Source organism: Tachyglossus aculeatus, chromosome 13, assembly GCF_015852505.1.
Source record: "Tachyglossus aculeatus isolate mTacAcu1 chromosome 13, mTacAcu1.pri, whole genome shotgun sequence".
NCBI classification, from domain to species: domain Eukaryota; kingdom Metazoa; phylum Chordata; class Mammalia; order Monotremata; family Tachyglossidae; genus Tachyglossus; species Tachyglossus aculeatus.
The window spans coordinates 6,617,752-6,633,556 of record NC_052078.1 but is presented as its reverse complement, the minus strand read 5'-3'; the positions used below and the strand labels follow the sequence as shown (position 1 = coordinate 6,633,556).

At 46.2% G+C, this 15,805-nt stretch overlaps 1 protein-coding gene across 5 annotated transcripts in view; it reads right to left on the bottom strand.

Annotated features, from left to right (window-relative positions):
- The window catches only part of DPP6 (dipeptidyl peptidase like 6), a 551,379-nt gene that overhangs the window by 21,374 nt on the left and 514,200 nt on the right, over positions 1 to 15,805 (bottom strand). For all 5 annotated transcript variants that reach the window (XM_038755599.1, XM_038755601.1, XM_038755600.1 and 2 more), the window contains 4 exons: positions 13,290 to 13,397; positions 11,396 to 11,487; positions 10,094 to 10,141; positions 8,929 to 9,047 (listed from right to left, as the gene is read on the bottom strand). In XM_038755599.1, coding sequence (XP_038611527.1) covers positions 8,929 to 9,047; positions 10,094 to 10,141; positions 11,396 to 11,487; positions 13,290 to 13,397 — 367 coding nt within the window. The remainder of the gene's footprint in view (positions 1 to 8,928; positions 9,048 to 10,093; positions 10,142 to 11,395; positions 11,488 to 13,289; positions 13,398 to 15,805) is intronic.

Sequence of the window (15,805 nt, the reverse complement as noted above, 5' to 3'; positions counted from 1 at the left end):
CTTTTGATGTGATACCATCTGGTGAACTAACTCTCTCATTTCCTCTTAAACTGTGAGCTCCTCTTTCGACTGTGAGCTCCTTGTGGGCAGAGAGCGGGTCTATCAAATCTACTGTCCTCCCAAGCGCTCAGTCCAGGGCTTTACACAAAGTAAGCACTCAATAAATACCATGAATTGATTGATTGAGAGGATTCTCCCCTTCTAGACAGTAAGCTCAGTTTGATCAGGGATCATGTCTACCAACTCTGTTATACCGTACTCTTAGTACAGTGCTCTGCACACAATAAACCCTCAACAAATATGACTGATTGATATGAATGACTGGTGTTCAAAGGCAGCTTCAGCCTTCCCAGTTTCAACTCTAGGTTGAAGCGATTAAGTGTGTGTGCGCACACACACACACACACACACACACACATATATATATATATATATACATACATATATATTCATTCAGGGGCTCTTTCTGAAAGGCAGAATCAACCCTTGCTTGGGTCAGGCTTGCTGCTTCACCAAAACCTGCAGGGCTGAAGGGTGCTCTCCTGCCAAAGGAAATATCCAGAAAATATGAGGCAGTGTTAAAACCTGATACACGCCAGAAGATGTTTTCTGATCGTGCCACCTCCCTGACCTGAGCGCTCCAACATCCACCCCTTTGGCCCCCAAAGAGAAGTGTGGGGCATTTGCCTCATGGCCAGCTGTCCTGAACAAGCTCCCCTCTCCCACCTCCAAGACTCAGGAGTTCAGTGATTTGCCCTAAAAAAGCAGCATGACCTAGTGGAAAGAGCACGAACCTGAGCATAAAAAGACTTGGGTTCGAACCCCAGCTCTGTCAAATGTCTGTTGTGTCACATTGGGCTAGTCACTTCACTTCTCTGAGCCTCAGTTTCCTCATCTGTAAAATGAGGATTAAGACTGTGAGCCCCATGTGGGACAGGGACTGTGTCCAATCTGGTTATTCTGCACCTACCCCAGCACTCACTACAGTACACGGCACACAGTAAGCTCTTAGCAAATACCATAAAAAACAGAAAGGGAGAGCGGAGAGTGGAAGAGAGAAAAGAAGGAGGAGGAAAGTGGGAGGGGGGAAAAGAAAAGAGAAAGAGGGGAATAGGAGGAAGAAAGGAAAGACAGGAAGGAAGAGGAGGTGAGGGGGGGAAAAAGGGAAAGGGGAGGGAGGGAGCTGGGATATTCAGGAGTGGGATGTTCTCTCAGACCTCTTTCTGACGCCGTTCTAAGCCTCATTACAGGAACCCACTCCCCCGTCCAGGTGGGCTGGGAACCCCCAGCCCTTCCTTTGCTTTTCCTCTTTCTTTTTAAAAATAAAATCCTCACCGTGCATTTCCGACAATTTTTTTTTCATGCTGCCAAGCAATTAAGGGCAATTTAAACAAAATTAATGATGCATAGCAATACAATGAAATATTTTATAACACGGAAATGGAGGGTCTTTCCAAGGAAGAGGAAACACAATTTGAGGAGCCACAAAAGTGACAATTTAAATGAATCCTAGACTACTTTAATAACCATGTTGTTAAAATGTGACAGAACAGATGTTCTCGCTTAAAAAACCGAGCACGCTAATAGCGCACTATTTTTAAGCCTAAGGAACAGTTCCTCAAATGGTTTGTATTTGTGCAGACAGATTAGACCCACCCTCTGCTTTACAACCAACGACAATGCCAGACTGGAAAACGAAGGGACCAAGAGGATGCTGCTTTCCACAAGCCCCAGCTCTTGTCAAGGGCTGGAACACCGACCCTGGAATTACGTGCGAGGGATGCTTGCTAGTCCTTCGGAAATGGAGACAAGTCAATGCGAAAAGCAACATGCATGGCGATTATAATATAAATGAGATTAACCTTGTGCCTGCTTTTGTGCATCCAAAATTGTTCAACCTCAGAAGCCTTGGGAAAGAAAGTTCTGGCAGGTCGTGGTTTGCCCCAAGGCTCGGATGATGGTCTCCTGCTAGGGTGTGTTCAGGCATTGTCTCAATCGCAAGCTGACAGGGACCGCTTCTGCCTGTGACTGATAAGTCACCCGTCAACTGCCAGGCTGGACAAACACTTCCTTTCTGACTCTGGCAACCTCATTCGTTCATTCATTCAATCGTATTTATTGAGTGCTTACTGTGTGCAGAGCACTGTACTAAGTGCTTGGGAAGTACAAGTTGGCAACATATAGAGACAGTCCCTACCCAACAGCAGGCTCACAGTCTAGAAGAGGGAGACAGACAACAAAACAACACATATTAACAAAATAAAATAAATAGAATAGTAAATATGTACAAGTAAAATAGAGTAATTAATCTGTACAAACATATGTACAGGTGCTGTGGTGAGGGGAAGAAGGTAGGGTGGGGGAGTGGGGAGGGGGAGAGGAAGGAGGGGGCTCAGCCTGGGAAGGCCTCCTGGAGGAGGTGAGCTCTCAGTAGGGCTTTGAAGGGAGGAAGAGAGCTAGCTTGGCAGATGTGCGGAGGGAGGGCATTCCAGGCCAGGGGGAGGACGTGGGCCGGGGGTCGACAGCGGGACAGGTGAGAACGAGGCACAGTGAGGAGGTTAGCAGCAGAGGAGTGGAGGGTGCGGGCTGGGCTGTAGAAGGAAAGAAGGGAGGTGAAGTAGGAGCGGGTGAGGTGATGGAGAGCTCATGAGCTCGTGACCTCGTGAGATCACACCACCCTGGTTGCCTCAACCCAAGCCGACCCTCAGCATGGATCTGCCTCATTTGCATTCTTGGTACTCAGGGCCATACAGATATGTGTATTTGTATGTTTCAGAGACAGTGGTGGCCACCCAGGCATTGACCAGCAAGGACATGGCACTACGGCTCAGGATCAGCACTGTGCTGTCCCCAGTTTCTTTTTTTTTTAATGGTATTCGTTTAGTACAAGCACTGTACTAAAACACTGGTGCAGCTACAAGTTCATTAGGATGGACATAGTCCCTGTTCTTCACTGGGCTCACAGTCTAAGTAGGGAAGGATAACAGGCACTGAAACCCCATTTTACAGATGAGGAAACAGGCACTGAGAAGAGAAGTGACCTGCCCTAGGGTCACACTAGAGGCAGATGACAGAGCAAGGATTAGAACTCAGTTCCTCTTACTCTGAGACATGTGCTCTTTCCACTAGACCATGCTGTTTCCATTGGCTGTGACTCCTACCCGTAAAAACTTTGGCCTGCACTTGGCAAATGCCCGGCAAATCAGTCAATCATAGTTATTGAGTGCTGTGTGCAGAGCACTGTGCTAAGCTCCTGGGAGAGTCTGACAGAACAATAAAACGGTCACATTCCCTGCCCGGAAAGAGCTTACAGTCTAGAAGGGGGAGACAGACATTAATATAAAGAAATAAATTACAAATATGTACAGAAGTGCTGTGGGGCTGGGAGGGGAGATGAATGAAGGGAGTGAGTCAGGGCAACACAGAAGGGAGAGGGAGAAGAGGAAAGGAGGGCTGTCCGCTGGAGAGTTGCACTCTGGTCCTCAATGGGATGTGACTGGTGAGGTAGAGAGAGTGTGGATCGTGCTACAAGAATCCTGAGCATTACAGTCAATTCTGCTCTGCAGGTTCTCAGTCCTTACTCCTGATTCCTTATTCCTGTCATCATTCCTGAAAGGAGGGACCTAAATTGTCATTGCCATCATCATCACCTTCTCTACACTTACTGGTATGTTCAATTATTCAATGCTTTCCTCCTGATATGTTTGTACTACTCTCTGCTATACTGTTCCTCCTGCTCCAGCGCATAAAACAGTGCTTTGCACATAGTAAGTGCTTAACAAATGCCATCATTAGTATTATTTGTAAATAGTTTGTCTTCCCCATTAAAGCGTTAGCACTGTCAATACGTACCTTGCTTCTGCTTTACCTTCCTGAGTGCTTAGTAAAATCCCTGTTCTCCCTCTGCCTTAGACCATGAGCCCATGAGAGACAGGGACTGGGTCCAATGTGATCAACTTGAACCTACCTTGCCCTTAGTACAATGCTTGGCATAGGATAAGTGCTTCACAAAAAACAAAAGTATTATTACTATAATTTATTTAAAATCAGTAGAGTGTGTGTGAGTGTGTGTGTGCGTATGTGTGTGTGGTGGTAGGGGGCGGGGAAAGGAATAAAAAGAAGGACAGGAGGATGGTCTAGATGAACTTCTTGAGCTCCAGCCCACCCTGATCTCCCCCTTCCCATCCCCCCACCTTACCTCCTTCCCTTCCCCACAGCACCTGTATATACGTTTGAACATATTTATTACTCTATTTATTTTATTTGTACATATTTATTCTATTTTGTTACTATGTTTTGTTTTGTTGTCTGTCTCCCCCTTCTAGACTGTGAGCCTGCTGTTGGGTAGGGACCATCTCTATATGTTGCCAACTTGTACTGCCCAAGCGCTTAGTACAGTGCTCTGCACATAGTAAGCGCTCAATAAATACGATTGAATGAATGAAAGAATGAATAATGACGGGATTTGTTAAGGACTTACAAGGTGCCAAGCACTGTTTTAAGTGCTGTGGTAGGTATAAGCTAATCAGGTTGGACACAATCCCTGTCCCACACGGGGCTCACAGTCTTAATCCCCATTTTACAGATGAGGGAACTTGAGACTCAAAGAAGTGAAGTGTCTTGCCCGAGGTCACACAACGGACAAGTGGTGGAGTCTGGATTAGAACCCGGGTCCTTTTGACTCCCAAGCCACGCTGCTCCAAAGAGCCTTCCCAGACGCCGTCCCATCTAGGTTGGGGAGCCCAAGCCAAGCAGCCAGTTAGAAAGGATGGAAGGGCACGGAACGGGGGGGACAGGTATCCTGGTCCAGGAAACACCTGCCTGCCAGAAAGAGCGGCAGGAGCTGGAGATGCGAATGGATGATGAGGCACATTTTTGTTTTAAGCCAGGGCAGCCTGCTCCTAAGAAAGAGAATAAGGGGACACTGAAATAAAATTTCAATGATGGATTTTTTTCTAATTGCTCTGGGTCAGAGGAAGGTGAGCTTCCCATCTGACCCCTCTATACTTTAGGACTCTTGCCCTTCCCAGGACCCCGGATTGGTGGGCGTGGGTTTCCTCCAGCACAGCTCTTAATGGGCTCGGAGAGCCTGAGATAAAAGCACTTCTGTAACACACAGCAATGGCAAAGAAATAAAAATGATGGGAAGGGGCATTACATTATAGAAAAACCTATTCCAGCTCATTAAAGTGGACTGGCATCACTCTCAAAACTACAAGCTTTTCCCAAGTAACCGGAGTGATAAAGGCTGGATCGTTCAGGGTTTCTCTTGGCTTTCAAGATGAGAACCCTTCAAACTGGGGATGTCAAGAGTCTGCTACCTTGGAAACCCCGCATGCTTTGACAAATGCACTTTCCGGAAGAATGTTACTTTGTAAAAGTCACAGGGATCGATAAATCCAAATGTTTACTTTCATTCATTCAATCGTATTTATTGAGTGCTTACTGTGTGCAGAGCACTGTACTAAGCGCTTGGGAAGTACAAGTTGGCAACATATAGAGACAGTCCCTACCCAACAGTGGGCTCACAGTCTAGAAGGGGGAGACAGAGAACAAAATCAAACATACTAACAAAATAAAATAAATAGAATAGACAGGTACAAGTAAAATAAATAGAGTAATAAATATGTACAAACATATATACATATATACAGGTATATATACACCACTGACTGAGTGACTGCCTCCTTTCATGCTGATATAAACAAGCCTGAGGAACTTAGGGCATCAAGCTGAATTAATCAATTAATGGTATTTATTGAGTGCTTGCTGTGTGTAGAGCACCATACTAAGTGCTTGGAAGGGTACAATACAATTGAGCTGGTAGACACAATCCTCGCCCACAAGGAGTTTACAGTCTAGAAGTGTAAATTCTTTGTTTAGCACTTACTATGTGCCAGGCACTATTCTAAGCGCCGGGGTAGATACAAGCTAATCAGGTTGGACACAGTCCATGTCCCACATGGGGTTCACGGTCTTAATCCTCGTTTTACAGATGAGGGAACTGAGGCCCAGTGAAGTGACTTGACCAAGGTCACCCAGCAGTTTCATGGTGGGGGCTGGATTAGAACTCAGGTCCTTCTGATTCCCAGGCCCATGCTCTATCTGCTAGGACACACTTCTTCTCTTGCTGGCTTGACTGACATTCTGGATAGGAGATCTCCCGGCCTGCACAGCAACTCCCTCGCCCACAAAGGGCGGCTCTATCTGGCTACTGCTCAGCAGCGGACCGAGCTGTTTACACGTATTCCCCTGGCAGGTACGTGCCTTATGACAGAAGCACTCTGTGACAGTTCACCATCACATTTGCTGGCATTTTCTGTGTTTACCATGCTGCATTAGGACAGCTTTATATAATCCATCTGGAAACTAATAATATCTACCTAATGCCTTGTTCTGGGAAAAATAAAACTTAGCAGAATTGGAACTGGAAGGAGACATAACATTTAGCCAGCTGTCTCCCGATTTTTCCACAACGCTGAACATTTTATGCAATCCTTACTCTTCTGCCTTCTTTTTATTGAAATGAAAACACTCTTGAATTTCTATGTCCTCACGTGGTGTTCCAAATATGCTCCTGGAAAACCAATTTTGCATACTGCCCCTTGTCCACATTTCAAGTTATCCCTCTACTTTGTGCAAACCACTGATTTCAATTATTTCCTAAGCTATTCTATTTCCTGAAAAAGATGTCCTCTACAGCTTGCTCCTCTAATGCCAACCTACTCACTCATCTATATCGCTGCTGAACTCTCGCCCATGTCCTGCCTCTGGCCTGGAAAGCCCTCCCTCTTTATATCTGACAGACAATTATCCTATTTATTAAGTGCTTACTGTGCAGCAGAGCACTGTACTGAGCGCTTGGGAAAGTACAATACAACAAACCTTCATTTCCTTTTCTCTCACTCCCTTCTTTGTCACCCAGATTTGTTCCCTATATTCACCACCCCCAACCCCCAAAGCACTCATGCATATCCATAATTTATTTATTTATATTAATGTCGTTCTCCCCTCTAGACTGTAAGCTCATTGTGGGCAGGGAAGTGACTATCAGCAGCTCTGTTATATTACACTCCCCAAAGTGCTTAGTACAGTGCTCTGCCCACAGTCAGCACTCAATAAATTTGGTTGATTGCTTGACTGATGTCTGGGGAGGCAATTTTATGATTTGCTAGTCAGTCGGCAATTCTATTACTCGGCAGTTCACAGTCTCCTTCACTTCTGTCTCCCTGGGTCTTGGTGTGGCAGGGAGGGATGGGGGAGTGCAGGGGCTGTACCTTTTTTATGGGACTTATTAAGCACTTACTATGTGCCAGGCACTGCACTAAGCGTTGGGGTAGATACAAGGTTGGACACAGTGGGGCTTTCAGTCTTAATTCCCAATTTACAGATGAGGTACCTGAGGCACAGAGAAGTTAAGTAACTGGCCTAAGATCACACAACACACAAGAGGCAGAGTCGGGATTAGAACCCAGGTCCTTCTAACTCCCAGGCCGGTGCTCTATCCACTAGGCCACACTAGTTCTCTAACTTCCTGTAAACAGGAGACCACTTGCCCAAAGAGAGGATCTGAGCTCTCCTTAGGAGGGATTTCTATCGTTATTCCTTGATTGGACTTCCCTGGAAGCTGAACTGGAATGGAGTTCAGTGTTAGTCCAATATCACATAAACTGAACCCGAACTGCATTTATGGCTGACTACAGACCACAGCGTACCACTCAGACATCTCGAGTGGAAGTTTCGGAGGATGAATCCGGTACCAAAGAAACTTTTTGCTTATTCATTCATTCAATCATATTTATTGAGCGCTTACTGTGTGCAGAGCACTGTACTAAGCACTTCGGAAGTCCAAGTTGGCAACATATAGAGACAGTCCCTACCCAACAGCGGGAAATGGATGCACATATAATGACAATAATTATGGTCTGTGTTAACCACTTACTATATGCCAAGCACTGTTCTAAGCACTGGGTGGATGCAAGCAAATCAAGTTGGACGCAGTCCCTGTCCCACATGGGGCTCACAGTCTCAATCCCCATTTTACAGATGAGGTAAATGAGGCACAGAGAAGTGAAGTGACTTGCCCAGTGTCACACAGCAGACAAGTGGCGGAGCCGGTATTAGTACTCATGACCTTCTGACTCACAGGCCTGTGCTCTGTCTACTATGCATAGCTGCTTCTCAGCTTGGACATAGAGACAATGAGAGTTTAAAGAGCGGATAGGATGGGAACATAAATGCCCATTTCTTCAGGCAGGACCACAACTTAATCAATGCAGAACGAGAAACTCCACCAACAACAGCATCTATGGAGTCCCTTATGGAGCACTGGAGTAATAGATGCATAGCTGATATCTAGAAGGAGGAAAAAACATGGCTGCTGCACTCACAGAGATTTCACTCTAATGGGAAAAAGTCTAGCATACTTTCAAAGGCCTCTAGAGAAGCAAATAACCTAACTTCACCTTAACCCAGCCTTAAACCATGCTTATTCCAGGTACAACTGAAGATCTCAAAGTGTCCGAGAATAACTGCTATAAAGGAAGGGATCCCAGAGTAAACCATTTTGAGTATTTCTGTACTCCTAAAATTCTGCAATTCTACATTCCTATGAAAATTTAATCTTACACTGTGGAGATGTTTCAGGATTTCAGTGCCTTCCCAACATCCTCTTGTTTGATTGAGCCAAAGTAGAAATGATTTCATTTCCAGAAAACCCCAAGAACTCTTTGGAAGGTTCAGACCCTCCCTGTTTCGGTCATCGGGGTCCAGGGGAACGTGAATGGGACGAACAGGACATTCCCCACCTGTTTTGCTATCACTTACCAATCACAGCATGAGAAGCAATTTTCTCACACGGGTTCTCGGTCCCAAAGCCTCAGGGATTCACCGACACCTCAGAGAACTTCGTTATGCCCAAAAACATACCTTCGCATTTCAACAGGAAGAAGTCTAGGTTGTGGCTGAAGGAAGCACTGAAATAAGTGCAGTTCTCAATCAAATCGCAGGAGAGGCATTGCCGGTTGAAGTTGCCGAATGTGTTGGCACTGAAAGAGTCATCACACAACTCAGAATTAATAACATGCCTGGGGCTAAAGGATCATGTCTATGTACTCTATTGTACTCTCCTGGGTGTTTAGTAAAGTGCTCTGCACAGAGCAAGCGCTCAATAAATATCTTTGATTAATTGATCCTGGCAGAAAAGAAGGAGCAGAATGTAACTTAGGGCCCAACAGCCTTGATGATCCATCATTTCCCCTCCCTCTGCGAGAGTGGCCTCTGGAAAGCTAAGAGCTCTCCCTTGTCCCTGATAAACGGGAACCACAGGGGACACAGGACCCCCCTCATGCTGGGGTGAGCAGACACCAGGGGTGTAGTCGGGGGTCCCAGGAGTTCTAGAGCCACATGAGGGGAATCAGTAGGGAGTAGGATTTAGAGAAGCAGCGTGGCAAGAGCCCGGGCGTCAGAAGACCCCTCTAGCCTGTAAGCCTGTTGTGGACAGGGAATGTGTCTGTCATATTGTTACGCTATATTCCCTCAAGTGCTTAGTGCACTGCATGCAGTAAACACTCAATAAATATAACTGACTGATTGGGTTCTACTCTCAGCTCTGCCACCTTCCTGCTTTGTGACCCTGGGCAAATCACTTCACTTCTCTGGTCCTTAGTTTCCTCAACTGCAAAATGGGGATTCACTCCTGCTCTCCCTCCAACTTAGACTGTGAGCCCCATGAGGGACAGGGACATGAGGGTAGTCCAAACTCACCTGTATATATGTATATATGTTTGTATGTATTTATTACTCTATTTATTTAGTTTATTTGTACATATTTATTCGATTTATTTTATTTTGTTAATATGTTGAGTTTTGTTGTCTGTCTCCCCCTTCTAGATTGTGAGCCTGCTGTTGGGTAGGAACTGTCTCTATATGTTGCCAACTTGTACTTCCCAAGTGCTTAGTACAGTGCTCTGCACACAGTAAGTGCTCAATAAATACGATTGCATGAATGAATGAATGATCTTGTATTTACCTCAGTGCTTAGCATATAGCAAGCATTTAACAAATACCACAGTTATTATTGCCAAAAAAGTACCTGTACAACTGCCGCCTTCTTGGTAAATCTTCGGTGCTGAGGAAGTAACTGTGAAGATAAAACATGGATAATCCAATTATGTTTCAGAGTATTTTAAAGTCTTTTATAAGACCGAATCCTTCCTTGCCAAACAAAATCACCCATCTGCACACACTCCTACCATCCACCAAATTTTTACAGGAGCAACACTGGTTGGAATCAAGATCAGTGGCTTAAGCCTGGGTTTTGCAATAGGCCCGGATAACACTGCCTGTGGTGATGTGGAGCACAGAGAGAATAGATCGTGGAAATTTAGACAGCACGACAGTCCTAAGATCTCTTCCCCACACCAAACCCTTGCCCTGAGTTGAGCCCTAGGAGCGGCGTGGACCAGTGTGTGGCCAGGAAGTTCCCAGTGTCTCTGCTTGTGGGCCAGTGGAGGGATGACAAGCACCTAAATGCCAAATGGCAGGAAGCCTGACGAGAAGCGCAAGGACCAGATAATTCGCAACCAGGACCGCCAGAACCGAGTAAGAGAGACTTGATGGACCCTGAAGAACCGAGCCTTCATTCTCAACCTCTTCCATGAGTTTCTGGTGCGGGGGGGGCCTTCTGAACCACTGGGCCGTAAATGCTTTCCCCGACCCCAGCCAAGCCAGGAGAAGACAGGAAGCACATCCAGTCATAAAGGAAGATTCAGGTGGAAAAGCAGTGGCTTCCATAATCGTAGCACGTTCATTGTGGATGGCTTGGGAAAGAGATAAAAGGATGGGGCTTTGGCAGCAGGCTCTCCCAAGAGCGCTGAACCCAAGGGAAGGCATGAACTGGGGAGATGAAAGGAGAGCCAGAGGGATGAGTAAACACCAGTCCCCTGAGGCTTTCTCTGAGGGTTCCATAATAAATTAAAAGATACACATAAGCGCTTAGTACAGTGCTCTGCACACAGTAAATATTCAATAAACAACAGTGCTGGATTGATTGATTGACTGAAGTGCTCTGGGGCTGGGGTGGGGAGAGGTATCAAAACACTTTCAAGGTTTTCTTCAAAGGGGCCCTGCTCAAACCCTGGGCAGTTCACACAGTCAGGTTTGCCTCCCGGGGTCTGCCTCCGCTCGGGCTGGAGTTGGAGGCGGGGGGAGGTTGGGGAGAGGAAATCATCCTCCAAAGGGCTGAGGTCTGGTCCACCCCATAGCCACAGGCAGGGGAGATGATTAGGCACGATGCACTTCAGGGCCGACCGAAGGATCCTGCTGAAGCCTGAAGGCCCTAACCAGAGCGCTGGCTGGTGTTTGGGTTCACCCCCCAGACCTGCCCCCAACTTACATTTTATGCCTCTTTTCATCATAGGCTACAATCTTGGTCACGTCCCAATCGCCAGACGTGATGGTCTGAAGGTTGTCATTGCTGCTGTTGGGCTGCAGAGAACCACATAAACCAGGGATGCTGTCAGTTTTCTTGCCATTGGACTGCAGGACATACTGCTCTGCCAAACTGGTTTACCCACACACCATATTGTACACTGATAAGGAGGAGGAAGAAGAGGAGGAGGAGGAGGAGGAGACAAAAAAGAGACAAAAGGAGAAGAGGAGGAAAGAGGAGGGGAAGAGGCGGACACACATGGAAGGAGAAGGGGAGAAGGTGGAGAAAGGAAGTTAAGTGGAGAAAGAAGAGGAGGGGAAAGGGCAGAAGAGAACATGAGAAGGATGATAAGGGGAGGGTAAGAAGGAGGACAAAGCAGATAGCAGGAGGAGAAGGGGAGGAAGAGAAAGGTGGAGGAGAAGGAGGAGGAATAGGGGAAGAGAGCAAAGGGTGTAGAAGGAAGAGAAGGATGGGAGGAGGAGAAGCCGGGGAGGGAGGGGGTGAATAAAAGGAGAATGGGAAGGGGAGGAGGAGGAAACGAGAGGGTAGGGAAGGGAAGGAGGACACTAGGAGAAGGAAAAAGGAAAAAGGAAAAGGAAGAAGAGGAGAAGATGGAGGAAGAATAACAAGAGGAGAATGAAGAGGAAGAAAGGCAAGAAGAGCAGGGTAAAGGGACAGCAGAAGGCAGGGAGGAGAGAGAAGGTGGAAAGAGAATACAGGATACTGATTGATGCTCTTTTTGCCATCCGCAACTATTGTGTACTGGGTAGTTCGGTACAGAATTATTTAGTGCAAAATCTCTCATACCCACCATCTCCTCCTAACACCTTACAGAGTTAAATAATGTAATTACAACCATAAATCTTCAATGAAGGAGAGAGAAAAGACAAGCTTGACAGGAAGTGCCTTTCCCGGCATGATTTGAAATGTGGTATTGAGACAATGAAGTGCAGGAGGTAGGTGCCCAGGAGAAAAAGCTCAGCAATGGCTGGAATGAAAGCCATTGGAGGGGCCAGGGATGGGGGTGGGGGAGAAATAAAGGGTCTAGAATAAAAATGAGAAGGTAAGTTAGAATTAATATCCAAAGTGTGGACCAGGCGGGGCAAGGCCATGTAGATGTGATTCTTGGAGCTCAGTTTAGTGTGATTTTAAGTGCTCAGTACAGTGTTCTGCACACAGTAAATGCTCCACAAATGCCACTGATTGATCAATTGGAGCTGAGAGGCAGGCAGAACACTGTTCAGTCCTGAGATCTGGGATCTCTAGGGGGGTTTTCACGAGTGAGATGAAAAGAGATGAGTCCACTGGAACTCAGGACTGAAGCCCCAGTAGGGGAGAAAAGGCTGCTGATCTATTGACTTGTAAGGGAGCCCTCTCCTCACCAGCAGCCTATTTGGTTTCCCGAATCCTTTGTCCCTCCGCCCAGTCAGGCTTAAAGGTACAGCACATGGACAGCAAGATAGATGCGAGGGATCTGCTCCCGGCTTCGTGTGCGCTTGGCCAACCACATAAAACCAAAGTGATGGAAAAAGAGTCTGGCTAGGAGAGGGGAGCAGATCCCCAGTGGATATATACAAGGAGACAATTCCAGAAAGGGAGCAAGGAAGGAACCACAAGCTCTTCTTCAAGAGCTCACCCACTACCAACATAAACAAAAAAGATATGGCTTGCTGTTCAACTTTGACATCTGAATCATAACTCACCAAAGCTCACCTTCCAGAACCACTGGGTGCTCCCATGACTGTTCCCATGCATCCCAATTTCTGGAGGCCCCCCACCCCAAGATTTCCTTCACCCACTTCTGGGACAGGGGCCCATGTGATTCATGGTGACAGGGTCGGCCCACTCCTCCACTCACCTGGGATGTGGCCATGGCGATGTGGTAGAACTTCCCCCGCCCACCCTGGGGAATGGCTCTGACGAAGAACAGCTTCCGGCCGTCCCTGGAGAAAACCGGCTCTTCATTCTGCGGACACCAGGAGGCTGGGTGAGCGGGGAGGTGATTGGGGTTTTAAATGGTCTTTCCCAACTACCACTGGGAAAAACCCATCCTTGTGATAGAGAGGGAAGTGTGCTAGTGAACACTGCACCCACTGGGAAACATCTCCTCCGGTTTGGAAAATGGGCACTAGGATGTGACTAGTTTGTGTTTTGGGTTTTTATTAACTGAATAATTCATAAGCACTAATGTGTCAAAGTACTGTGCTAATCTTTGTCCTAAGCAGTGGGCTACATACAAGACAATCAGATCAGACCCAGCCCCTGTCCTACATGGGGCTCCCAGTCTAAGAGAGGATAAGATATATCTTATTCCCATTTTACAGATTTGGAAATTGAGGCCCAGAGGTTAAATGACTTGCAAAAAGTCATTCAGCAGCCCAGAGGAAGAGCTGGGGCTGGAACCCTGGTCTCCTGACTCTCAGTCCTGAGGTCTTTTTACTCTGCCCTGCTGCCTCTAGACTTGTTTTTGAATTTATGATTATTCATGATAAACTGCAGTTTATCTGGGGATTGGTGGGAGTGCTGAAAGTCAAAGCAGGGGCAGAAAATATTAAACACATTTCTAACTTCAAAAGCAAAAGGAAAAAGAAACAGTATATTGGCAGGGAGGCTACTGAGTTTCCTGGGACAGGATCAGCTCATGTCCTTTCCGAGATCATTGCAAATGGCTCATTGTTGCTTGCCCAGTAGAAACCAAGGCTGCTCAAACAGAAACTCCATCCTCTCTCAATGACAGGGATTGGGTCTTGGCCGCAAGGCCCAACTGATCCTGCTACATCTAAAACCAGCTCTTTCTTTCAGTTCGACAACCCTATTTCCACCCTGAAGATATTTAGAGAATGAGAATATGTAGGTTTCTGCAGCAGAGAAGGGACTAGGTATTACTGTTAAAAGGTGTCTTGCATTCTTCATGCCCGAAACATCCTGAGCTTTTGAATCCTCAGCCCTCAGCCAGCTCTGCTGAGACTGAAACTTTTTTTTCTTAATGGCTTTTGTTTAGGGCCTATATGCCAGGCACTGTATGAGGCACTGGGATGGATACAAGCTAATCAGGTTGGGGCTCACATTCTTAATCCCCATTTTGCAGATGAGGTAACTGAGGCACAGAGAGGTGAAGTGACTTGCTTAAAGTCGCATAGCAGACAGATGAATTTATCATTGCCATATCTTCCAATTTTCCTAAGCTTCTGTTTTAGGTTTATTGTTGTAGCTTATCTTAAGACTGCTTTCAACCCTCTCCTTCTCCAATTTGTTATTAGATTGTAAGTGCCTTGGAGGTCAGGGACTGGATCTAATTCTCACCTGTGTATTGTTTTCCTAGTGCTAAGTACGGTGCTTTGCACACAGTACATGCTCAAACCACTCAATTACTACTACTATTCTTTAGCAGATGCTTTGATTGGTGTAAAGGGAATTTACTCCTACAAAAACGTGACCTTCCTTAAAGCTTATGTTTCTTAAGTTCCAGTCGGTGAGCATCAATTAGTTGATAAGATAGAAGCTTTCGGTTCCATAAAGTTACAGACGATTATGAAGAGGAAAACTTAGTAAATTATCCTTCAGATTTACTAGGGGGAGATTCAGTTCCCCTTAATGAGATCCCTCCTTCTCAAAAACACACAGAACGATTCAAGAAAACTGACCACATTTAAATCCTCACTCATGTCTGCAGTGTAGCACGACCTTTAATCTTCCAATACTTATTTATATATTTACTTTTCTGCTTTCAGTTTGAAACACGATTTGAAAGCTGGAAGACTGCAAAAATGGAGTTAATTGGGAATTTCAAATAGATTTATCTTTGCCCTGTGAGTGTTAGGAATGCACACTGTGGAGTGACCTCTGTGAGGCAGGAACATCAGATCCGGGAGGGAAGAGGCGATTTTATTACCGAGCACTCTTTCTGCCTTGAAGCTGAATAACTAGCTCAGGAGTGACATTCCTCAAATGAATGTTCATGAGAGGCAGGAGAAGTGAATTGGAAAAAACCCACACAAAATTGGCTATCCTGTGCCCTTGATCCCTTATGAGACGTAGTTTCCCAGAATTTGGAACAGGGACCGCATTTCGGTAATAAGAATGACCTGCTATACTGTATGCTCCCCATTCAATTGTGGGCAGGGACCGTGCCAATCAACTCCTATATTCTCCAAATTTTTTGTATGGTGCTCTGCACATGGTAAAGAGCTTAAAAAATACCATTCATTGACTGATTGAGAACTCAGCTCCTCTCTGGCCTAAACAGCGACTCAAGGCAGGCAGGGTGCCTGCCCAGTAACTCAGGGAATACCAACCAGGGTGCCGTGCCCATGTCACCAACACATCTCTGCCTGGGTGTTCGGTAAGTGTTCGGCAGGTGCTCGGTAAGTACTA